General features: G+C 38.6%; 2 protein-coding genes across 4 annotated transcripts; both read left to right on the top strand.

The window, feature by feature from the left end:
* Positions 1 to 829: 829 nt before the first annotated feature.
* LOC306847395 (nuclear pore complex protein Nup153-like) lies at positions 830 to 15,451 on the top strand. The gene is made up of 23 exons (XM_079381322.1): positions 830 to 956; positions 4,942 to 5,155; positions 5,279 to 5,563; positions 5,694 to 5,827; positions 6,092 to 6,220; positions 6,356 to 6,472; positions 7,816 to 7,860; positions 7,959 to 8,012; positions 8,589 to 8,729; positions 9,463 to 9,515; positions 9,633 to 9,753; positions 9,851 to 10,000; positions 10,133 to 10,231; positions 10,310 to 10,391; positions 10,469 to 10,567; positions 10,643 to 10,723; positions 10,822 to 11,403; positions 11,587 to 11,778; positions 11,885 to 12,775; positions 12,868 to 13,215; positions 13,313 to 13,576; positions 13,837 to 14,017; positions 14,144 to 15,451. The coding sequence occupies exons 1-23, from the start codon at positions 879 to 881 to the stop codon at positions 14,232 to 14,234; spliced, it is 4,431 nt and encodes a 1,476-aa protein (XP_079237448.1). The 5' UTR covers positions 830 to 878; the 3' UTR covers positions 14,235 to 15,451.
* A 686-nt stretch (positions 15,452 to 16,137) lies between these two features.
* LOC306847141 (krev interaction trapped protein 1-like) lies at positions 16,138 to 25,699 on the top strand. Of its 3 annotated transcripts, none has more exons than XM_079380941.1 (17): positions 16,138 to 16,174; positions 16,704 to 16,853; positions 16,935 to 17,091; positions 17,204 to 17,296; positions 17,474 to 17,603; positions 18,017 to 18,098; positions 18,887 to 19,002; positions 19,147 to 19,290; positions 19,472 to 19,628; positions 23,641 to 23,748; positions 23,859 to 24,015; positions 24,119 to 24,270; positions 24,399 to 24,565; positions 24,661 to 24,748; positions 24,864 to 25,070; positions 25,167 to 25,283; positions 25,360 to 25,699. In XM_079380941.1, exons 2-17 carry the CDS (start codon positions 16,755 to 16,757, stop codon positions 25,447 to 25,449), a joined length of 2,064 nt encoding a protein of 687 aa, XP_079237067.1. In that variant the 5' UTR covers positions 16,138 to 16,174; positions 16,704 to 16,754; the 3' UTR covers positions 25,450 to 25,699. The 3 variants fall into 3 exon arrangements, with proteins under 3 accessions (XP_079237067.1, XP_079237065.1, XP_079237066.1); XM_079380939.1 differs by having other exon boundaries at positions 18,017 to 18,260; XM_079380940.1 differs by having other exon boundaries at positions 16,173 to 16,309; positions 18,017 to 18,260.
* Positions 25,700 to 26,114: the final 415 nt, after the last annotated feature.

Raw genomic sequence — 26,114 nt, 5'->3', positions numbered from 1 at the left:
TAGTATTTTTATGTTACATTAATCAGTGTCTAGCACACCTTCCAAAGGAAAAGGTATGGACCAGAAGACATTGCAATCACTACATGATATTTAGACAGACTTCCAGTTCCAGATCTATACTTGTGCTCTTATTATTTCAGTTATTTTGCCTTTAATGTAAATAAACATGTGCAAACAATATACTTGCTCTTGTGAATTTATTTTGATGTGCTTTATATACACGTTGCTGCTGATTGGGCTGACATTTTGACACACCCACCAAACAAGAGAAAACGTATCTGGTTGCACACCGTTTCCAGGAAGCATGTCGTTCAACTCGGAAACCGGAGCAAAACGTTGTGTACCGGTGTGAGCCTGAGCTTAATGACTTGTGTTGGTTACCATCACGAGTCTAATACAGTGTAAACTTTTGATATATACATTTAAAGAACTAATAGCTCCCTCTATAATTTATTCGACATGTTATTAAAGAAATGTGTAAATTAAAGTGTACAGTGTAATTAAAGTTACTTTTCCTGTTATTATTAGCCTACTGTTTATGAGAAAATAAGGCCTGTGATTAAATTTAGAATTCATGTTTGAGCTGATGACTGTGTAGTTTGTCTTCTAGTACACAACATTCAATTGTCTTTACGAAAAGTTTGCCACAGACCTCATTTCACTCATAACCATCGATCTGAACCCCCCAGAAATTCACGAGGGAATACACGGCCGGTTGGCCTACAAACTGACGTCAATACAGAACGCATGAGTCAGTCCAAACTCCATTTCCCATAAACCCTAGCGCCGAAGTGGCTGATGGTATATTGGAGAGCTGCGCTGTGACAGCGGAGCTCTATCCGGCGAAGCGCTACTGAGCAGACTCAATCTAGTTAGCCATGGCGGCGACAGGAGGAGGGAAAATCAGATCAAGAAGATACCACATCGCGTCAAAACCTTATGCCAAAGGCAAACAGGTAAATAAAACGAAACTATAGTCTCTATGGTAAGGATTTGAGCGGTTATTAGCTTGAGTCGCACCGGTGTTTTGGCGGCGGGTTTTGTGTTAGTAAAGCAGGAGACATTTTGAGGCCTGTTTCAGGCCTGTTCACGTTCCTCCAGCACACGGTCTCAACACTTGTCACCGCAATACCGCTAACTCATTTGACTGAAGAGACATAGCCGTTCAGTGAGGAAAATGCTCTAAATATGACATTAGAGAGGTGAAATTTTAAAGTATTTCAATAATTTTAGACAGCCGCGTGAGCGCGTTTCAAAACACAATCCGTTAGCTGCGGCTCTCACTGACGTCAAACAAGAATTTTTAAAAGTTAACACATCTAACAGCATTTAAACAGTATTTTAATGTTGTTACCCTTTAAATAAAATGCTGTTATACACCGAAACTCACGCCTCACCTCTTTTGTGCCGCTCAGAGGGTCTACATGTGGGTAACCTGAGCTTCACAGCACTTTTGTCCATGTTTTCTTTGCTTATATTTTATGTGCAAGTCTTGAACTTGGGTAGAGATCAGATGGATATGACTTGAGTACATGTTTTGGCATAAATACGGAAAGCACAGGTAGTTAATGCACTAGGTTTGTCATGAAGAAAGGCGGGATGAGTGCGTGTCGTGGCGTGTTTTCAGAGGGATCTGTAACGTTAGCTCACTGGAAACACTGGCATGCTGCTTTTTGAAAAGAGAAATAGTGCAGCCAGTCTAACGCATGTTCATAGATGAATGTGATTCTATGAACAGACATTTTAATTAGTCTTTTAGTAATTAAAAAAAATCGTAAAGTATGTTTTTCTTATAACTTTAGCAACGTGAACTTTGCATTTATTTACATCACTTAGCAATTTTCGTGATAGAAGTATAAGACTTTTGCATTAGGGGAATTAAGTTCAAGAGGTACAGCATTTATTTGTTTGACTTAAATAGAATATTTCTAACGTTACTTAAATGTTTTTACTGACAAGCTTATTTGCAAAATGGTTAATCATAGTTTAAGATGCATGTTTATGCATACATTTTATTTCTTCTGCATACTGTTTAATAAATACACAAACATACTAATTTGTATTGATTTGAAAACTAGTGCTGTCAATAAAAAAAATTAACTAATTAATCACACGTTTTAAACTTAATTCAATGTTTTTCCTCTGCACTTTATGAAAGTCTACTCATCCACACATTTTTGGTAGTATACTGCCCTACAAAGGCAAAAGACCTTAACTCGCTAGAGTTTTGAAGTTACGGTTGAGACCACCCATTATTTTCTCGGAAAAACTACAAAATTGACTGAAGATACTTATGTACATGATAAAGGATGTCTTGAATGTCCCAAAAATATCAATAACAAATTTTCGACAAAAATCGAAGTTATTGTCTTTTGCCTTTGCACGGCAGTATAGATGGGCAGTGTAGGGAGTAATGCTATTACTGTAATTTATTACTTTTTGCTGTAATGCAGTAATATAATGCATTACTAAAAACATTTTGGCAATATTATACCCGTTACAATCTTACCAATGCATGTTACCATATATAATTATTTTTATTAAACACAAATTTACCAGTACTGCGAGACATTCCAGCAGGACCAGAGAAAAACAATTATCGGGTAAAATAGTATGTGTATTTTCTGGTGCTGCAATACATGTGAGAGAAGAGAACGAATGTGGCAGACGAGAGCGCAGACAAGATTAAGCAACAGAAATTAAATTTATCTCTGTCTGCTATGCCTCTTGAACCCAGAGAAGTGAAGAGACTCGTGGCTGAGTATTTTGGGGGAGATATGTAGCTTCTGTTAACAGTAAAATCGCCAGCTTTTAGAAAGCTTTGCCAGCAAAATCCACAATGACAAGGTAAGCTGATGTTGCTGACTGTGGTTAGTAATAGTAATGCATGCACCACAAGCCGGTTGAAAATGGATAAAAATATGTGAAGATTCAAGTCGGTTGTGATGTTAAACGAATTGTGATACATTTGGGGATGGGGGTTTATACGAATCTATCTCTATCTTGGGGAATTCACTGTCTTCAGCTAAATTTAGATGGTATTTTCTTTTCGTCTTGCCTATGTATAATCAATAGGCGGTCGTGGCCTAATGGATAGAGAGTTGGACTTGTAACCCGAAGGTCGTGGGTTCGAGTCTCAGGTCCGGCAGGGATTGTAGTTGGGGGGAGTGAATAAAAATAAAGTTATTATTATTATAATAACCAACACTCTCTCCACCCTCAATACCATGACTGAGGTGAGACCCTTGAGGCACCGAACCCCCAACTGCTCCCCGGGCGCCGCAGCATTGGCTGCCCACTGCTCCGGGTGTATGTTCACTACTGTGTGTACACTTGGATGGGTATTTTAAAGTCTTTGGTATAATGCATATTAAAGTAGTAGCGCTGTTTTGTTTACTGAGGTAACCCAGGAAACACCATATTGCTGCTTTTCCATAAGCGCCAAGTCATACTTCTGTGGTTATTTGGGTGAAAGTAACTCAGAAACTTCAGAGACAATAATACTGTAATTTAACTAATTACTTTCAAACGAGAGTAACTAGTAATATATAATTTATTACATTTTGTAAGTAACTTGCCCAACATTACGTTGATTGGCCATGCTGACCTTGGATGGTGCCATGTGCGCACTGTTGACAGGAAGTGACTAATGTTGCAGCCCTGAGCTCATGCGTGAGGCTCCAGCCGTGCGCACAGCTGGTTTCGCATGCTGAGTGCATGCAGCACGTTCATGTTGTTGATCCTTTCTTATGTAGTATTCTTGATCTCAGAGTAAGGCAGGAAGATGAAATTACGCTCTTGCTCTGGCCTATATTTAAATCACAAGTATCTATAAGCTTTAAAGGCCTTCCATTTTGATTGTGAAATCTCTCCTGGTTCTTCTGCTGAGGCTAAATGGTCTATTTAGCTTTCCCACCTGCCTGTGGGTCACATGCTTACAGCGTTCAGCCAAAGAGCTGGTCTGTGGTGTTGCTGTGTCCAAACCCTGGAGCTCTGTTAGAGAACAATAAGCCTGTAGTGCTTGCGCAGTGATTTGGTCCCCAGGGCCCCTTTTAGACGACAACTGAAGCTCTCAAATCCAGGCTCTCTCCAGCTTTGGGGGCCACACTGCTTCTGCAGTATGATAAATAGGGGAAACGTGTCCTTCTGTTAACTCATAAATCAAAATGTTTTTTCTTACAGCTTGGCTTCACGTGTAGTAGATAGGTTGAAGGCCACTTGGACAGAATTGCTTAAGCTCTCAACATTTATGTCAGCTGTTGAGTGCTAACCTAAATCCAAAAGGTTTAGGATTGCGAAGACTAAGATTTACCTTTTGATTTATCATTGTAATGAGCAACTGGTTAAGGCAGAACAAGTTGATATGAAATTGTCCCAAATAAGGCTGGATGCTTAAAGGAATAGTTCACCCCCCAAAAAATAAAATTTGCTGAAAATGTACTCTCCTTCAGGCCATCCAAGATGTAGATGAATTTGTGTCATCAGAATGAGTTCAAACAGCCAATTAAAAACATCACAATAATCCACACCACTCAAGTCCATCAATTAACATCTTGTGAAATGTAAAGCAGTTTAGTGAACACATCCATCAAGATGTTTTTAACTCCAAACCATTTCTTCTGGCTAAAATACGAGCCCTGTATTTGAAACATTGCTGTCTCCAGTGAAAAGTCATTTTGTCTGAATTAAGAGAGAAATATGCCCAGATCAGCCATTTACAAATTAAAACAGTCCAAAACAAATATGACATGGGGTGGACTTTTTATATCTTATATGGGATAGACCATAATTATAGCGTATGGACTATATATTTAGGCCAGAAGCAGTGGTTTAAAGTTTAAAAGTCTTTGTAATGGATTTGTTTTTATTAATGAGTTTCAAGGTATTGCTCATTGTTTAATGCTACTGGATATGCTAATTTTGTTCCATTGGCTCCTGCAGCAGCCTGGCCTGATCAGTCGAGTGACAGATACAGTGAAGAGCATAGTCCCCTCCTGGCTGCAGAAATACTTCAAAAATGGAGATGTTCCAGAGGGTGATACCGGTGCAGTCGGGGTGGACCGGAACAACGTGGCTCCTCCCCCCAACGGCAACGACGAAGTCACCCCGCTCCCAGATGGACGAGACTCTCCAGAACCGAGCACAAGTAATAGAGGTATGAGTTGGTGCTGTCCGGCAGATATGCACAGTTGCTATTCTAAAACCTAGAGAGCTATGTAGGTGGCTGCTTTAGAAGCTGCCTGCGTTCTTGAGATGAAATGCTAAATTCCTTTTTCAGAACCATCTACAAGCAAAGCGTCGCTGAACTTCCAGGAAGCTCTGTCAAGACCCCCGCTCAATCGGACCCACCTGCACTTCCCCTCCCTGGATGGTTCCCCTGTGTTAGGAGGCACAAGCTCCCTCTTCTCCCAGCCCTCCACGTCCACAGCGCCCTTCTCAGGGAGCCCTTTCGCTGTAACCTCCAACTTCTCCCTGGTGAAAGAGATTAAGGACTCCAGCTCTCAGCATGAGGATGACAACATCTCGACTACCAGTGGCTTTTCATCACGTGCATCTGATAAAGGTGAGCAACCACATTTCTAAACAGAAACCAGTAGATGAGTGTTGATACTAGGCATTGATATGGCAAGTTGTTTAGAACAATCTAGGCTAGGTATAGCCAGAACTAAGAGCAGGGCTTAATCTTCTTCCAGATGTTCCCACGTCAAAGACTGTGCAGCTCCTCTGGTCCCCAGAGACGGAACGCACGCATTCTGGATCGCAGACAGCCCACTCTGGTCTCAAGAAACCAGCCTTCAACCTGTCAGTGTTTGGCACTTCCTCATCAGTAAGTTTTTTTTTTTTTTTATATATATATATATATATCTCTATATATATCTCTATATATATATATATATATATATATATATATATATATATATATATATATATATATATATATATATATATATATATATATATATCTTAGTCTCACAGTAGTGCATAATTTATAAAATGAACAATGAGCAATTGAAATGTTGTCACAATATGACTTGTGTATATGCGTTTTACTAAAATGAGATTAAAGTTAGGCATGTTTGTTCTCTTACAGTCAGTGTTGAACAGTTCAGTACTGAACTCCAGTCAGTTGGGGGATTCACCCTTCTACCCAGGGAAGACCACGTATGGAGGAGCTGCTGCGATGAGATCGGCTCGTTCACGCCCGGCTACACCTTACCAGGTCTGAACAGTTATGCCAATGATTGACTCTTGTTTCATAGGCCAGTACTTTGATATTACATTTTAAACTGAAATGCCGTTTTTTGATTGCTTTTTGTTCCTTTTTGACTCGTCTGGAATTCTGGTCTGTTGACAGCCTCCAGTTAGAAGACAGATAAAGGCAAAGCCAGCTGGAGCTCAACCCTGTGGAGTTACCAGTGCCACAGCGAGACGCATCCTACAGTCCCTGGAGCGCATGTCCAGTCCTCTTGCTGTGAGTTTACTGTCTGAGCTATGGTGTATATATAGATTAAAAAATCTAATTAAAAATGACTGTAGAATAAGCCTCTAGAACAGGGGTTCTCAAAGTCTACATTCAAAGGTCCAAAACTGAATTTTCATCAGTGTCAAAGGTCCGGAACAATTGGTTATTACAAAACGTGTTTTTAATAAACATACATAACATATAACAAATAAACACTCATTTAAAAAAAAAAAAAGGTTCCCTTTGCATTCAAAATACTTTAATAACAAGTGCAAAAGTGGCAAAACAATTAATTTAAGTGTCAGCAGTAGAAGTCGACCTATAATGTTTTTTCTCTGGCCAATGCCGATATTTAGAAATCAGGGCAGCCTATGGCCGATATATGATGCTGATTTTTTTGGGCCGATTTCCTTTTTTTTTTTTTTTTTTCCCTTTATATCAAAAGAGAGTTTGCGTAAATGGTTATTGCAGGGCACAAGATAGTAATAGTAGTAGTAGTAGTAGCCTAATTCATAGTAATAATACATGGCTCAAAACTTAAGCACCTTCTCAAAACAGTTCTGAAGCATGCTTTTTTGTTTATGTTTGCTGACAGACACCAGTGTTTCCCGCAGACTAGCAAATGCAAGTTGATTCTCTGCCAGCAGGAGGCGCTGTTGGAGCGTGATATATAGCTGTTTCCCCGGTAACGACTGTAATCAAATAAGCGCTACTTTATCAGCCATTACAGGAAAGACCAAATGAAAATTGACATCAAAGCTTTTTTGAAGAAAACGGACGGTTCTTTTAAAAGATACATTCATATAAAAACACCCGCGCAGCATTTTATTTTTGAAACACGCAGTGATCAGTTTATTCAACGAAGTATAAGCCTTTTGGAAAATCTATTTGTAGCGGTCAGTTTTGATATTGTGACAAGCCGCCACAAATAAATGTATACACTGGGCACTGCTATAAGACAAATTGCCATAATATAAGTGATAGCAAAACAAAACAAAAAAATTAAAATATTAGCGGTGAAATGTCACCCGATTATGTCAAACGTCATACGCTCACTGGATGTCATGATGACAACAAATGTCATGAAGGAAAAGTTTCAATATCTCGCCTGCAATTTCGGACCTTCTCCAAAAGACATAAAAAAATAAGAATAAATAAACAAATGATTTACAAGTTTAGCGTGCGTTTATCAAAGTAGGAAATATAATTAGTGTTCTTGAAATATGAAATAGAAGCGGGTCCGGATTGAATTCCCTCCCGGTCCGGATCCGGACCGGAGTCCGGACTTTGAGAAGCACTGCTCTAGAATAAAGAGTTTGAAGTCGACCAAATGTTTTTTTGTAACTTTGTAGGATGCAAAAAGAATTCCGTCTACAGTTTCATCACCTCTGTCAGCTGTAAGTATTGTGACATAGTAGTTTTACGTTACAACACTTTGAAATTCACTTCAATTGAGTTTTCAGTTTATACAGTCTTTAAACTTTCCCTTTTTTAGTCACTGAATCACACAGACCTTGACATTTCAAATTTCCAGGCAAAGAGGAAACGGGTAAGTCTTGTGCATTAATACACACAGCTGTTTAAGATTTTAAAGTGTCAGATAAAATGGGGTGGAACGTGGATATCGAGAAAGAAATCCATACATGGTTTTCATGTATAGAAGCCATTTACTACTGTACCTTTATGCGTCTTGTAAAATTGGCGACTTCCACTTTCCTTCTGCTGCTTGTCTTTAACTGCTAACAACTGTGGCAGCTGGCTACTAATCCCAATCAATGTGCCTATTCACCCAACACCAGAAACCTAAAGCCTGTAATAACCATTTGTGGCGGATGTCCAAAATATCCAGGGCTGTGAGTGTGTTGTTTTGCAGTTAAAGTGAGCACACTTGATGAATCATAGCAGAGGTGTTCATGCATTTGATGTCCATGAGCTTGCAATGTTTAATGCCACTTGCATTCAGGTCTTGAAATTATGGACTGAGAATTGTAAAATCCCTAATGAGTAGTTACCGTTTCTTTTTTATATTGCTCAGAAAATGGATAGCCTGATATCCTTTGCGCAGTGGTGTAGGGAACTGTTGAACTGTCTGCTGTATTTGTAATGTTGTTACATTGACACACAGCTGGAGCTATCAGTCCCTCCTGTGCAGAAGCTGGTGGTACCTGTAGCTGCTGCAGTGTCTGGTAACCGCTCGATATCCTTTAGACCATCACTCACTCCAGGTGGAGTGAATAGAGGAGTGGAGAAAAGCAACAAGGAGACTGTGAGTTCAATATTTATCACAATGCATCCTACATTAGAATTCACCATATGACTATAAAACAACTGAAAAGAGGGGCATATTTGGACACCTTTTAATTGGTTGGAATAAATGGATTTAAAAAAAAAAAATAAATCAAAGAAATGAAGGAACTGCCAGTGCTTGCAATTCAATAGAATAAATGTTTGGGTCAATAAGATATTTCAATTCTTCTTTAAAAACATTTATTCAACAAAGAAGCTATACATTGATCAAACGTGACAGTAAATAATTTTATCTTTTTTTTTATCTAGAAAATGTTTTTTCATTAATTAATCCTGGGAAAAATGGTACACAGTTTCCACAAAAGTATTTAGCATAATTTTCTCCTGTTATGTTTCTTGAGCACCAACACCGAGGACTGGAGTGATGGTTGCTGAAAATTTAGCTTTAATGTTACTGGAATAAATTACAATTTTAAAATGTATGAAAATAAATGAGTTACTGTAATTTCACAAAACTGCTATTTTAATTTTGTTAAAATACATTTTCATGCCTTGGTGAGCATGAAGACACTTATTAAAAAAAAATAATTGATCTCACTTGCCCCAAACTTTTGAAAGGTAATGTACATTGTCCATCTAAGACTGAAACTGTCTGCAAAAATGGCAAACCTTATAATTAAGTGGATTATAGCAATGGAGTCTGTGTTTTGAACTCTTCCAGAGAACTAACTTTTGTTTTCTGTCTTTTGTAGCCGGTAAGACAATCCCCTCCCATTTCAGATCGTGCCCAGGCTTCCTCTCCCAGGTAAGAGTGAATAATTTGTGATAGTTTTAGAATCATCTTTTCTTTTTGGATGGGACTAGGAACTGTTAGTGACTTCACTTGCATATATACTTAATCTATCAATTCCTTTGTCGCCAGCACAAGCAGTTTGTCCTACCCCTTGTCCAGCACCCCAGCGACCAGCAGTGCTGGTTCAGGAGGGGGCAAAATGAAGAGGGAAAGGGCCATTAGACCTTCATCCAAAAGACCTGACGATGAGGTCAGAGATCCTGCTGGCTATATGCTTTTGAGTAGAACTTGCTTTGAAGCTGTCTAACGGGATGGTTTGATGCTCATATAAGTTGTTCTCCTTTCAGGTTGCCGAGGAACCAGACCTGCCGCCTGCCTCTCTTCCCAGCAATTTCACTTTGCCAACATTTAATTTCTCCTCTCCTCCCCCAACATCTTCGCTCACCTCCAGCACAACACCACTTACAACTGTCTCAGAGGATCCGGCAGCAAATAAGGTTTTACTACCTCTTTGACCCCTTAGAATTGTGTGTTCTGTCTGATGTAGTCTTGACTCATCAAACTGACCAAGTTTCATAGCAGTTATGGTGGACAAGTATTTGTAACACGCTTTTTATTTGTTTAATCAGGAGCCAGCTGCACCATCCACACCACCATCTGTTCCCTTCACATTCTCTTCGCCTATCGTCAAGGCAACTGTTGCTAGTCCTCCATCTTTCTCTCCATCAGTAGGTCTCCTATATTCTCTTGCCCTTCACGTTTAAAACGGAGCAAGCATCTGTAATAATAAAGATTCTTCCTTGCAGTCTGGATTCACCTTCAGCGCGCCTACTATGAAAACAGGTCCCTCTTACTCCAATGGGAAAATTGTTCCAACAGTAGCACCAGGTAGGTTTTGATTTACAAAGACATTTTCATTCAAAAGTTATGCTATTGTATTTATTTCTTTACTGCATGTTTTGCAGTCAAATCAGTGACCAGTGAAGAAAAGGAGCTTGAAGGACCCTTCAAACCAGCCAAGGTCTTAAAACAGGGCAGTGTATTGGACATACTTAAGGGACCTGGTAAGATTTGCTTTTCCTGAATATTTTTTTTGTTTTTTATTTTTTCTCTTATATTTATCCTTTTCTTATTTTCAGGATTTGCGTTCCCTGCTCAGAACTCTGTTGATAAACCTTTACTGTCTGCATCAACATCCTCAGCTCCTCTTGAGGGACCTGGTAAGATTTGCTTTTCCTGTTTTTTTTAGGGGGGGTTTTTCCATGTTAAGTTTTGAAAGTCATTGCTTTTTGCTTATTTATCCTTTTCTTGTTTTCAGGATTTGCGTCCCCTGCTCAGAACTCTGTTGATAAACCTTTACTGTCTGCATCAACATCCTCAGCTCCTCTTGGTTTTGGTGATCTGTTTAGGCCACCTGCAGGGTCATGGAGCTGTGGCACTTGTCTATTGCAAAACAAGTCCTCGGACAAAAAGTGTGTGGCTTGTCTTGCTCCACAACCCAACACAGACTCTTCCTCTAAATCGGACAGTAAACCCACAGAAGCTCTTGCAAGCATCAGTTCCCTCTTTGCTCCTCCAGCTGGTAGCTGGGACTGTGACACGTGTTTAGTCAGGAACAAACCGGATGTAGTTAAATGTGTAGCTTGTGACACGGCCAAACCTGGGACTGGAGTGAAATCCAGCCTGACCCTACCAGCTCTTTCGGAGTCCTCATCCACCCTCTCTGCCACCTCTTCTCAAACCACCACCACAACAACAACAACTGCTGCTTCAGCTACTGGACTGTTAGGATTTGGGGACAAATTTAAAAAGCCTGAAGGGTCTTGGGATTGTGATGTATGCATGGTTCAAAACAAGGCACAGGATGTGAAATGTGTAGCCTGTCAGAGCTCTAAACCAGGTAAAGTTTCAGTTTTGCTGTTGTTAGGAGTTAAAACATTTTAATGCCCACAAAAAATCGACAGCCCTGTAAAATCTATGGAATGGTAGAGAAGGATTTACCTTAATTTGGGGGAAAGCCGTGCTTCCAATATCTGCATAAAATATTTGCATACCTGATGTCTTGCTCCTCGTTGTGTTATAGGAGCTGTAGCCACAGCCGTCTCAACTCCAGCACCTGCAAGCACTGCTGCATCTTTGTTAGGATTCGGGGACAAGTTCAAGAGACCTGAGGGGAGCTGGGAGTGTGAGGTGTGCTGTGTTCAGAATAAGGCAGGGGACCAGCAGTGTGTGGCCTGCCAGTCAGCAAAACCAGGAGCTAAAATAGAGTCCAAAGGTAAAGTGCCTTGCAATGATATTTCCATAAGTCAGGAGACTTCGAAGCAGCTGCTTTCTGTTTAGTAGAAGCAGGCTGATGACCAGAATTCTCATTTCTTTTTCAGGTTTTAGTTCATCTTTTGGCGTTCAGTCCAACAGTACAGGCTCAAGTTCATCCGGTTTTAAGTTTGGTACCGGCTCTACGGACTCTACCTCTGCTGGCCTGAAGTTTGGAGGCACTTTTTCAGATACTAATTCCACCACAGGAGAATTTAAATTTGGATTTGGGTCCTCTGACTCAACCTCAAAATCAGCGGGCTTCAAATTTGGAGGCTTACCCTCGGATACAGCTTCTGGTGGGGTCAAACTTGGTAGTTCCTCATCAGAATCCACAACAAAAGAGTGTGTGTCAAAGGCCTTTACATTTGGTGCATCCATGGATGACTCGCTTGAAAAAAAGACTAAATCTCAGGATTCTACTGCAGGATTTAAATTTGGTGGCGGTAATGGAATCGATTTCGGCTCTCAAGCTTCTGGCTCTGAAAACTCTTTTTTTTTTGGAGCTAAACCCAGTGAGAAAGGAAGCTCAAATTCATCCTTTAGTTTCTCTGTGCCCCAGTCCAAAGTTGAGAAAGATGATGCTCTTGCTCCCTCAGAAACGGCTTCAACCATCACGACAACAACAGCAGCAAGTGTCATTCCTATTTTTGGCAAGTCTATAGTAGATGAATCTTCTGCAACAAAGTTTGGGGAAGCATCATCGAAAGAACAAACGCTGGTGACATCCACTTTCACCTTTGGAAAAACAGAAGAGAAAAAGGACACCTCCGCACCCTCCACTGCGTTCTTATTCGGTGCTTCCAAGGAAGCTGATAAACCGGCACCAAACTTGGGCTTCTCTTTCGGTGAGCCAGACCCTCCAAAAGATTTTCCCAAGCCTACACTTGCATTTGGGAAGCCTGCTGAGTCAGCAGAACCTCCAAAGCCATCGTTTAGTTTTGGACAAAGTATGACAGGTGAGTGAAAGTGTCTTTTCTTATTTCGTAATGGCTTTAGTTATATGTTCTAGTAGTACCTCAGTTTTACTCTACAACTATATGCTTTTCAGACACTTCTGCTCCAAAGCCTACTTTTGGCTTCATGGTCAACTCCTCAAGCACCCCAGCTTCCTCCAGCTCCACCCCCAGCCTTTTCAGCACTCCCACTACCTCTTCCCTGGCTCCCACACCTGCTCCCTCAAGTACCTTTGTATTTGGCCAGAGTACCTCCTCTGCACAAACCATGGCAAAGACTTTCATGTTTGGACAGCAGCCGCAGGATAGCCAGCCGGCACCCCCTGCGGCACCTTCTGCTGCACCTGCCCCAGCACAACCTTTCCAGTTTGCCTCGGGCACAAACTCATCCTCCCCTGCTTTCACTTTTGGTGCTGCTGCGTCCTCCACCCCAGCCTCTGCCGGTTAGTTTGCCACCAAATGTCCCATTGTTGTCTAGTGTGCTTTTGACCTTTTGGATGTCATTGTGAACAAATGTCTAATTTCACTTATCTCTTGCAGCTCTAGCTCCACCTGCCAACCCTTCTCCATTTGTCTTCAGTTCTGCCACACCTTCATCTGGCTTTGGCTCTGGACAGACCCCCATCTTCGGACAAAGTGTGTCTCAACCCAGTGCTCCTGCATTTGGGTCAGCAGCACCTTCATTCTCGGCCACCGCTTCCCCAGCTTCTGCGTTCGGAGCTAAGCCCAATTCTGCCCCTGTATTCGGTCAGCAAGCCAACCCTGCACCTACGTTTGGATCTACTGCTTCCTCCACAGGCCAAGGTCAGAGAGACTTGTTAACATCAGCAGAAAAAAGAGCATTTACTGGAAGTCTCAAGTCATTCTAAACAAGTCAATTCACATAACACATTTAGCAATGTCCTAACTGCATTTTACCTTCAAAGTACTACCAAAATCAAAAAGTTCAAACTGAGATTTTTAGGATTAAATTGACCACCATGCTACCTAGTAAAGCTTGCCAATAACCCTCTAGTTATTTGTATGCATCTGTATAACAATTACCCCATTTGTCATTTTTGAAGGAGGGTACCAGTTTGGAAGCACTGGTGGATTTGGAGCATCAGGGAGCAACAATAGTGTGTTTGCCTTTGGGGCCGGATCAGCAGCTTCAGCAACTCCTGCCGCCAGTCCTGCCATGCCTGCTTTAAATCCTCCCTCTGGTGCAGGCTTCAGCTTTGGTCAGGCCCCTGCTTTTAACATCGGGTAAGAAACATCTTTCATTGGCTTCAACGTTTCTTCAAATATTTAATACTCATGTTTTGCATCATTTAATGTTTCATGTAATGGTTTTGGCAAAGTTTTTATTAATGTGACCTTTCGCCCAAACAGGTCAGGAAAGAGTTCTTTCAATGCAACACCTTCTGGGCAGAATTCAATCGCTGGACGCAAAATCAAAACTGCTGTTCGACGCAGGAAGTAAATGTTGGAAAAGATTTGTTGTGGCTTGGGCGTAGACTATTGGGACAAACACTGAAGTACTTAGTATTTTGATCATGGTACTATGATTAGCTCATAGTGCCAGGAGATTTGTTTTTTTGCTATGGAGGTCATTGAGAAACTGATTGGGGAACACTGGCCCAAACCAAGAACCTAACCAAGACTTAAAGATGCAAAATAACACATTACAATCAAGCAAGAACCTTTTAAACAGAACAATAATCTTTGCAACATCTGCATTGTGTGCAGGATTTGCTTTTTTCTTTTCTTTTTGTAAGTAAATGAAAGAAACAAAAATGTAATGATGCTCTGAAGAAAAAGTATCGACGGGTTGCTTATGCTTGGGATGACTTCATATGGCTGAGACCGACCTAGTTGCTGAATCTACAGAAGGGTGTGTTTTCATGTATTGAATGACCCGTGTGTTTTTTCTGTGCGCAGGTTGTGTGTATGTGTGGTTTTTGTACGTGCTGAATTGTGTTTGATGTAAAAATGTAGCCTGTGCGCCTGAGTGCTGTCTGATGTGAGAAGCAAAATGAATGTTTTAAGGAGGTGGGTGACGTTGAGGGCTGTGCACCTCCACTGCAGAGATTTGCAGGCAAGGAAGAAAAAGGAAAAGTCCTGAATTCTTCTCTCTAAATCTGTAGTTCTGAATCTGTTCACGTTCATCTTGTACACTTTATTTTCTTATATACTCCCTCTTATTTTGTCTACCCTCTCAATTTGATATCAACCTCTCTCTCGATTTCTTTTTTCCTGACCTCTCATCCTTTAACTTGTGCTTTTGAATCAATTAATTGGCCTTTGAATATTATTAAAAATTGTAAATAGTGACTTTTTTTTTTTTAATCTGTGAAGTTTTGCGTGTTAAACCAGCTTTTTTTTGTGTTCTGTGTTCTGTCTTTTAGAAGTTATGTAAAGCCCTTAATTCAAAGTTGCCCAAATCCATTTAAAAGTAAACTTAAATGCAAATTGGGGATCCTTTGAAGACTAAAGGAATATTGGCTTTTCTGATCCACTTTTGTTTGGACCAAAACCAGTATTGTAAAAAGTGTTAAGTATATATTTTTCTATCACTTGTTTAAATGGACTTAGGGTGACTTTGGATAATAAGGACATCTACTTAATTTTAAAGCCATGATAATTATTACTGGCTGAGTGATAAATAAAACCATGGGTAATTGCCATCAATAAAACAGGAGTGTTGAGTGGCCTTTTACACTATACTATGAAGCTGTTGAGACAGATGATCCTGGTTTATGCATCTACAGGTTTGTATGGATTTGTCATTTGCTGTGCGTACGTGTGCGTACACTTGTTTATGCTACGTTGTGGGGACCAAATGTCCCCACAAAGATAGTAAAATCTGATTTTTTTGACATTGTGGGGACCACAGGCTAGTCCCCACGAGGGCAGAGAAAGAAAGAAAAAGTAAATGTTTATCTGAAAGTGTAACAATGCAAACAGGCTTTCTGTAAGGGGTATGGTTAGGGGAAAAAATATCGTTTTGTCAGAATAAAAGTAATTGAAGTCTACGACAAGTCCCCACAATTCACAGAAACAAACGTGTGCGTGTCTTGAGATAAACAGACGCCTCAGTATTTAATATGATCGTTTCTGTCAGTGAGGTAAAATCTGGAAATGATCGTAAACCCGCGTTGAATAGTAATCTTTTCTCATGCTCAAGAACAAAGCCAGCTTTTGGTAAAAACTGACATAGTATCCAGGTGGAGGATGTTAAAAGATGCGTGTCATGGGATTTAATGGTGTTTTACAAGCTAAGTTGTTTTTGTTTTTGCAAAGGCTTTCTACACCAATTACATTACTTTTTTTAATGGTTTCGTTTGTTGGAGACCTTTATTTTGAAGCTTTCTTCATTTCCGTTTGCAGCCGGAAGAGCGCCTTTGTTAGAGATGTCAGAAGGTATGTTTTTCGTTGTCTGTGTGTTGCTAATGTGTTATTACAGTATATTTTATGCTGTAACAGACGTCATGTGTTGTAAATAAGCTATTACGAACTTGGGTACTAAAGTGTTATCGCCAGTATCATGTCAGCGAGGTATGGTCCGATATAATGTAACTGTTAACTTCCTAATAACTTTAGAGAGAAGTTAATAGCATTACACTTTTCGGTCTTAATATTAACTATTCTCTGTTGTTATGTCTTCAAAACTGATAAAGACTGTTATATATACAATATGTGCGCATGTACATGTGTTTGTACGTGGTTAATATTTAAAGTATTTTATTGTAATAACTTAGATTTCTGAATTAACTGATATAGAAATAGTTTACCCCCCCCCCCCCCCCCCCCCAAAAAACAAATCCGCTATTTATTCTTGTTTTTCTGAACTTCAATGAGTTAATTTCTTACTGTCATAATGTTTTTTTTTACGTTAACTATTCTCTTTGAGCATAACAAAGTGCCCCATGTGGTGTTTATATAATTGCAGGCATGGTGTTTAAAGAATTAATGACGGCTGGAAATACAGAGGAGCTACGTGATGGGAAATCAAGAGTTAGAGGAAGTGTTTGTAGCTGTTATACGACCAAAGAACACAGCCAGCCTCAACTCCAAAGAGTACCGAGCTAAAGCTTATGAGGTGAGTGAAGTATAGGTAAAGCATTATTCTTCAAGTTCATCTTTAAGACATCTCCATGTTTAAATCTGTATTTCCATGCAGATTTTACTTATTGAAGTTCCCCTGGAGGGAAAAGAGAAAAAACGGAAAAAAGTACTGCTTGGGACCAAAATTCAGACCGACAGTGACCGGACAAAATCAATTCTGGAGTATGTAGATGAAACCACGAAGCCTATATCCAATAACCAGGGCATAATAGGTTAGTGGTCGTTGCAAGAGGTGTTTGGTTTCAGAACCTCATCATTGAGCTCTACGGCACAATAATCAGCTCTTAATTAGCTCCATTAAAGCATATATGATCTCTGCTGCAGGGAAACGTGTTGTGCACATGAGGAAGTTTCAGTTACATGGTGACAGCAAAGGGAAGGAAGCCTCCTTATTTATTGTGCCAATCAATGTCAAAGGTACGACTGCAAGCACTCTCACAGGTGCCCAAAATGTCATATACAAATTAAAACGAGATGTGTGTGTGTGTGTGTATACACACACACACACACATGCATACATACACACATACAGTGTACTAATAATGTTACAAAGCAGTGAACATTGAACGTAATTTGGTTTGTATTCCAATGTAGACAACAGCAAGTCTGTTTATCACCCTGGGAGCCCCAGTTTCTACTGCCTTCAGGACATTATGCGTGTGTGTAGTGAAACCAGTGCCCATTTTTCCTCCACCACCTCAAAGATGCTACTCGCTCTGGACAAGTAAGTTTGAACATCGTCCTTGACCACTGGAAATCATTCTAATAGTACTTTAGAGATTTATTATGATCATATTCATTTAATTTCTCATTTCTCTGTGGCCTGTTTGCTATTAAAACAGGAATGTGGGCAGTATGTATAGTCATAACTATTGTAATATTTTTTTATATAACCAGTAGCCTTCTGGTTATTATTACGTAGAAGTGACATTCTCATTGTAGGCCTGGACAAAGATCTGTAGAGAAATACTACTGTACGTAACTAAATGTTATGTTTTTATTTCCTAAAAGTTCATTTTAGTCCTTTTTTAGGAATGCACTCGCATTCAGGTGCTCTCAAAGCTATAAGAGAAATGTTTATTGAATTGCTGTTTGCTATATTACATGTTAATAAAGTAATGTCTCTGTTTGTGTCAGGTGGTTAGCAGAGCAGCACACTGTGTCTCACGCCATTCCTGCTCTTTTCCGGCCTGCTCCGGTAGACCGTGTGAAAACTAATGTGAGTAACCCGGCCTATGCAGTGGAAAACAAGCAAACTGACAGCCTGCTCCACATGGGCTATACGGCTCTGGAGATCAAGAGCAAGATGATGTCCCTGGAGAAAGCTGACTTGTGCATTGAGAACCCGCTCTATGGGTCAGATCTGCAGTACACTAACAGAGTGAGACTCTATTTCATGATTATGGCCAGAAAACAGTAGTTTGTGTTTTGAATCGGATTTATAGACCGTGCCTATAATTGAACAGACCCAAGTACACCACTGTTCAAAAGTTTGGGGTCAATAAGAAAGAAATTAGTACTTTTTTATTGAGCAAAGATGCATTAATTTGATTAAAAATGACAATAAAGATATTTATAATGTTACAAAAGATTTATATTTAAAATAAATGCTGTTCTTTTATATATATAAAAAAAATATATTCTGATTTCACAAAAATATTAATGTTTTTTCAACACGAAATCAGCATAAGAATGATTACTGAAGACTGGAGTAACGACCGCAGAAAGTTCAACGTTACAATTACAGGAATAAAATACATTTTTAAATGTATTCAAGTACAAAATAGTTATTTTAAATGTTAAGTATTTCACGTTGTTACTGTTTTTATTTTATTTTTAATCAAATAAATGCAGCCTTGGTGAGACGTCTTTTAAAAACCTTAAAACATCTTTTGGCACCAAGCTCAATAGTCATTTGTCTTACGTAATTAGTTTCTAATTGATCACTTGAATGCATAATAATATTTATAACAATATTTAAGATTTAACTATTAAACTTGCATAAAGGTGGACAAAGTCATCATCAACCCTTACTTTGGCTTGGGAGCACCAGATTATTCCAAAATCCAGATTCCAAAGAGAGACAAATGGCAGCACAGTATGACCAGCGTCACAGAAGACAAGTCAGTATATGCACTTAAAATGCCATTGTTCTGTGTTATATTATTAAGCCATTAATAATCAGAGATCATTTAATACTAAAACAATCCGAATATACATCTGTTGGGGGCTTTATCATGTTTTTGTCACCACTCTGTGTCCTGTAGAGAGCGCCAGTGGGTGGATGATTTCCCTCTGCACCGCAGTGCCTGTGAAGGAGACACTGAGCTTCTGTCCAAACTGCTGGACAGTGGTTTATCAGTTAAACAGCTGGACAGCGACCACTGGGCACCCATTCATTATGCATGCTGGTATATATCAGCTTCCTGTTTCTTAAATAAGTAACTATGTATGAAGTGTTTGTTTGGGTCTCTTTATTTCTCATTCGGAAACATTTGGATCCATTTTCCTCCTCTTCTGCCCATCATCTCTCCAGTTTACTGTAAAAGGCCCTATAGAATATAAATTGATATGTTTTTCCTCTGACTTCAGGCATGGAAAGGTGGAGGCCACCAAGCTTCTGATGGAGAAAGGGAACTGTAACCCCAATCTGCTGAACGGCCAACTGAGCTCTCCTTTACACTTTGCAGCCATTGGTGGTCATGCAGAAATCGTACAGCTCCTTCTGCAGCACCCGGAGATAGACAGAGTGAGAAATGCCATATTTTATATTTAATCGTCTATGCTAATTTCCCCCTTTTTTTTTTTATTTTAAATTTATATTTTTAATTCAGTTTTAATATGACATTTGCTTTTCCAGAACAAAGGTCCTAAAGGAAAGCGATAGTACGGTATCCTAGTTACAAATAGATTCCTCTAATGTTCAAAATAAAGGGGTTCCAAACAGATCACAGTGATAACATCAGCAGGATGTGAAGAAGAAAAAAATAAAATAAATAGATAAAAAAGAAAAGAAACAATTTAAATAAAAAAGAGAGAATATGTATGTATATAATAAAATTATATGTATGTGTGTATGTATGTATGTGTGTATGTATGTATATGTGTATATATATATATATATATATATGTAAGCAAATTAATTAAATACAAAAATACTTTGATCACCACATAATATTTAGGTAAATCAATTTAAGAGTTACAGAGGTATAATGCAGCATAAAAAAACAACGTAAATAAGTTCTCATTCCTAAGTAATCTAACACAGGCTTCCATATTTTCCTAAATATATCTAGCTTATCATTACCAATAAATCGTAATTTCTCAATATGAATAATGCTCGCTAGCTCACTCAGCACAGCATCGAATGTTGGGACAATGTCAAGTTTCCACCTCTGAAGAATCAATCTCTTTGCAAGAACCATAAATAAATAAATACCCTGTCTTTCATATGAACTAAAAGAAGGTACAGAAATCACCCCAAAAATGGCAATCATTGGATCTGGAACAAAATCTTTTTTATGCACTTTTGAAAGCAGGTCAAAAATATCTGTCCAGCACTTCTGAAGGTTACAACATGTCCAAAATGAATGTAGAAGTGTACCCTCCGCAACCTTGCATTTATTGCATATCGGTGACACTTCAGGGAAAATTTTGTGCAATTTAGTTTTACACATATATATATATATATACTCTATGTAGAGATTTGAATTGAATTAAGTTGTGTCTCGTATTAATTCCTCCCATTGCGCATCCTCAATAGTGAAACCTAAATCCTCCTCCCATGCTTTCCTAATTGTAGTTGTGTCACTTTCCACCAGATCTGTTAATACATTATAGAAATATGACACTGCTTTTGAGTTTCCAGCTTTAAATCTGTTCATTTCCTCTCATTTTTCATGCGTTTTTAGTTGTTAAAAATTAGGAAAATATTTTCTGACGTAGTCTCTAATTTGCAGATATCTGAAAAAGTGAGAATTTGGTATCTCAAACTCTGATTGGAGCTCTTTAAAAGATAAAAGTAAAAAGTGAGCCAACACCGCTTATTCCCTTCTGTTTCCAAAGCGAAAAAGATTTGTCGTTAAGAGCTGGAATGAAGTGTGTTTCATACATATGGGGCTATATTGATATACATTAGGAGCTTTAATATATATTTGAATTTGTTTCCAAACTTTTAAAGACTGGCCTATAACAAAGTGATTATTATAGATAAGCTTACTAACCTTACCAGGACTGTTACATAGCGCCTGCAGTGAAGAGTTGGAGCAAAGGGCTTGTTCAATTCTAAGCCATTCCGGTTGTTCACAGGTTCCTTCTAATGGGTCATCATTCCACCAAGAGAATACATTCAAGTGTGCTGCCCAATAATATGCTTTAAAGAAAGGTAACCCAAATCCCCCCTTATTCTTAGACTTAAAAAAATGTAGTTTTTTAAATTCTTGCTGTTTTATAATTCCATAAAAACTGAAAAATTATCTTGTCTAATTGTTTAAAATAGGATTGTGGTATGCATGAAGGGATAGATTGAAATAGGTGGAGGAATCTTGGTAGACTCATTGATTTTACCTACCATTGAAATTGGCAGTGTTCTCCAATAGTCTGTTATTTTTTAACTGATCAATCTTCTTTTGCCAGTTGGCTCTTAGAAGGTCTTGTGGTTTTCTAGTTATGACACCAAGATAAGTAAAAGAGTTTTCTGCTATTTTGAACGGGGTGGATCTTATATACTGCTGACAAGTGTTGGGCATAGTAGTCATCAGTCCACTTTTTTTCCCAATTAACAGTAAATCCTGATATATTCCCAAATTTTGTAATAGAAGAGAGGAGATGTGGAATAGACTTACTAGGATTTTTTATAAACAAAAGTATATCGTCTGCGTAAAGTGAAATGTGTTGTGGGAGGCCACCTATCGTGATTGGTTGGATTATCTGCCTGTTGCCGGATATATGCGGCCAAAGGCTCTATCACAACTGCGAAAAGAAATGGGGACAGCGGACAGCCTTGCCTTGTCCCTCTATAAATTGAAAAAGGAGCTGAGACATTATGATTAGTCACTACTGAGGCTTTTGGACAGAAATATATTGTTTTTATCCACTCTCTAAACACATGGCCGAAACCAAATTTCTTCAGGACCGACATCATATATCCCCATTCTACTTGGTCAAATGCTCTTTGTGCATCCAGTGAAATGACTGCAGCTTCTTCTTTATGATTCGAATATAAAACATTGCACAGACGACGTAGATTAAAATACATAAGTCTGCTTGGCATGAAGCCTGTTTGATCTGGATGTATAATATCACAGATATGCTTCTTCAACCTATTTGCAATGATTTTCCCAATTATTTTGGTTTCAGTGGGTAGTAAAGAAATTGGTCTGTATGATGACACTAGTAGCCGATCATGACCTGGTTTAGGTATAAGAGCAATATTGGCATCATACAGAGATGCAGGAAAACGGTCAGCTTCCTGTGAATGCCTATACATGCGTACCAACAATGGCAAAATAACCTTACTAAATCTTTTGTAAAATTCGATGCTGAACCCATCAGGTCCGTGGACCTTGTTGTTAGGGAACTCTTTAATGGCATTTTCCACCTCTTCAATGTTCATTTCTGCATCTAGTGCCTTTAAAGCCTCTTCGCTTAATTTTGGCAAGTGTAGTCCTTCTCGAAAACTATCAATATTTTTTCTGGTCAGATTTCCCTATGGAAGTATAAAACTCTGCAAAATTTTGATTTATTTCCTTTGGATTGGTTATTATTTTTCCCTCTTTGTTCTTAATTTGATACATGGCATTAGCAGCTTCATGTTGTCTTAATTACCGCGCTAAAAGGTTGTGAGGTTTATCACCTAATTCATAATATCTTTGTTTAATCTTACATAATAACTTCAGCACACTGCTAGATAATAGAGAATTATATTCATACTTTAATGCCATAATTTCTTTCAATTTTCCCTTTTTTCTATTCAGATAACTTGTCCCTTCAAAACACTATTCTTTTAAATTCAATATAATTCATATTAATATAATTAATGTATTAACATAAAATAATAGTAATATAATTTAGTTAAAACACTTAACTTTAATTACAAACCTCAAAATGAATAACCATTTTCATATTGTACAGTTTTTAGTGTTTTATTTCATTATTATTTTTTATTTTAACTTGTTTAGACTAAATGTGAACCTGAACCACAAAACCAGTCATAAGGGTCAATTTTTGAAACTGAGATTTATAAATCGTCTGAAAGCTGAATAAATAACTTTCCATTGATGTATGGTTTGTTAGGGTAAGACAATATTTGGCCGAGATACAACTATTTGAAAATCTGGAATCTGAGGGTGCAAAAAAAATCTAAATATTAAGAAAATCGCCTTTAAAGTTGTCCAAATGAAGTCCTTTGCAATGCATAATACTAATCAAAAATTAAGTTTCGATATATTTATGGTAGGAAATTTACAAAATATCTTCATGGAACATGATCTTAATATCTTAATGATTTTTGGCATTTAAAAAAAAAAAAAAAAAAAGATAATTTTGGCCCATACAATGTATTTTTGTCTATTGTTTTGTGGTCCAGGGTCACAAATAGTATATAATTTTAAGTATATATTAATTTGTTTATTATAATTATAATTGTTTATTTTTTCTATTTTTGTTTCTCACCATGAATATAGCAGTTGTAGCTGGCATGACGCTAAATTCTAAACAGACAAATTAATTTGATTATGTTTTGGATTTCTTTTCATTTTAAGCACATTGAGGACCAACAGAAACAATCCCCTCTTCAAGTATGTGAAGAGAGCAAACAGAACAGCTGGGAGGAGACGGTGAAACTCCTTCAGCAAGCCAACAATAAACCAGTGAGTGTGAAACCACTACGTTCTACAACACAGTGCTTCTTCCATACAGAGCTGCAGTTCTGTATCAACAGTCCTGGAGATGCTGAGTAGCATGTTTTGATGTGTTTCAGTATGAGAAGGTGAGAATTTATCGCATGGATGGATCGTATAGGACCGTGGAACTTAAACATGGGAACAACACAACAGTACAGCAGATCATGGAGGGCATGAGACTGTCGCAGGAGACACAAAAGTACTTCACCATCTGGATCTGCTCAGAGAACCTCAGTGAGACACCACACCTGATAAAACACATCACCTTCACTTTTTTCTTCATTCTTTTCTCATTTGATTTGGATTAAGACAAATCTGACCCTGTGGTGTTTTTCAGCTCTACAGCTGAAGCCATACCATAAGCCCTTGCAGCACTTAGGGATCTGGAGCGAGATAGTGACTGATCTCACCGCTCTGGATCCCCAAAGGGAAACTCCACAGCTCTTCCTGCGCAGAGATGTTCGGCTACCCTTAGAAATAGAAAAAAAGGTTTCTGCCACATTATCTTTTGTCTATCTGTTTTTAGTCCACCTGATCCACATGGTGTTTTTTTAAAACAATGGTTTAGAGTCTCCTTCTACATCCTGCTGTGAAACTCATGTGGGTTTTCCTCCTAGGTTGAAGATCCAAAGTCCCTCCTCATGTTGTTTGATGAAGCTCGTCACTGCCTCCTCAAAGGCTTCCTATCAACGTCAGACAGCAAGCTAATTACTCTCGCCAGCCTCCTCCTGCAGATCATTTACGGAAACTACGACAGCAAGAAGCACAAACAGGGCTTTTTAAAGTAGGTAGCTCATTCCTCATCAATTTCCGCATATCGACAATGACTGTTTCCATGTTAATTATAAAAGTGACATGAATATTTCTTATTTAATGCAGTGAGGAAAACCTCAAATCTATAGTTCCAACCTCAAAGGTTAAGAGCAAAGCACATCACTGGACTAACAGGATACTTCACGAGTACAAGGTGTGTCAATTCAGATCATTTTCAAAATGTTGGTGTTGGGACGATTTTCAATGTTATTGCACACTTATGCTCACCAAGACTGTTCTGATTTTCTCAATTCTTTGTGTGTCTGTAGAGTTTGAGCACCAGTGAGGGTGTGAGTAAAGAGATGCACCACCTCCAGAAACTCTTTCTGCAGAATTGCTGGGATATCCCCACCTATGGGTCGGCTTTCTTCACAGGACAGGTGTTCACCAAGGCCAGCTCCAGTACCCACAAGGTCATTCGAGTGTATGTGGGGGTGAACACCAAAGGCCTGCATCTAATGAACATGGAGACAAAAGTGAGATTCCAGTCACTTTATAGCAAACGGACAGATGCTTATGCATTTAAATTATCCCTCAAATCTTCTGTGACATTGTGGTGTTTTATTCATCAGGTGCTTCATCTCAGTTTGGAGTATGGGACATTTATGTGGCAGCTGGGTCAGGCTGACCAATACGTCCACATACATAGTTTAGAGAACAAGAAGAACTTCATTGTGCACACCAAACAGGTATGTGTCTTTGCATCTTGACATTCATTGTTAAAATGTCTAACCTGTGTTGATCATCTTTGTGCTTTTTCTCCAGGCCGGCCTTATCGTCAAGCTGCTGATGAAGTTGAGTGGACCGATCACACCAAACGACAGAGCTGCTTCAGATAAATATGCTTATGGTTAACCTCATCACAGAGAAGCACCTTGTTTTTGCCTTTGACTTTTTTTGCAGTTGTTTTGATTTTTAAGCTATTATAAAACTGCATGACTAAGAGTGGTTTATATACCAAAATGTGAGCTATTACATGTCATCATAAATTTTAACCTAATTTACCATGCAATATTTTCTTACTGTATATGAAATGATATGCCTTTTATAATGTAATGATCAGTTTTTGCTTTTAACAGTTTTTGTAAATATGAATGACCATTTTAATAAAAAAAATATTACAAAAAAGAGCCCTCATAAATTCTTTATACAAGAATTAATTTTAATTTTTTTTCATTTCTCATCATTAGTGATCAGTTTGAAGCGTGTTTTGATGAATATTAAGTAAACGCCTTTATCATTTATATTCTGATTCACTAGGAAATTAATCAAAATGGCTATCCATCCACATGTAAATAAGTAATAAGGTTTACTTTCAGTAAACAATAAGGCAGCACATTCAGCCTCTATTATATTGTCATGTTGTGCCCTGCTCTATCGCTGGAAAACTTAATCTCATTTTTATGTGCGGTCCACTGAAAGGTTGCATTATTTCAAGCAACATGTCCAGGGATTGTTAATATGAAGAAAGTGCATTTGTGCTTGCATTTTTTCTCCACTATGCACATATTGTGTCTCTC

The sequence above is a fragment of the Barbus barbus genome (assembly GCF_936440315.1).
Source record: "Barbus barbus genome assembly, chromosome: 27".
NCBI classification, from domain to species: domain Eukaryota; kingdom Metazoa; phylum Chordata; class Actinopteri; order Cypriniformes; family Cyprinidae; genus Barbus; species Barbus barbus.
This window is presented reverse-complemented; position numbering and strand designations above follow the sequence as displayed.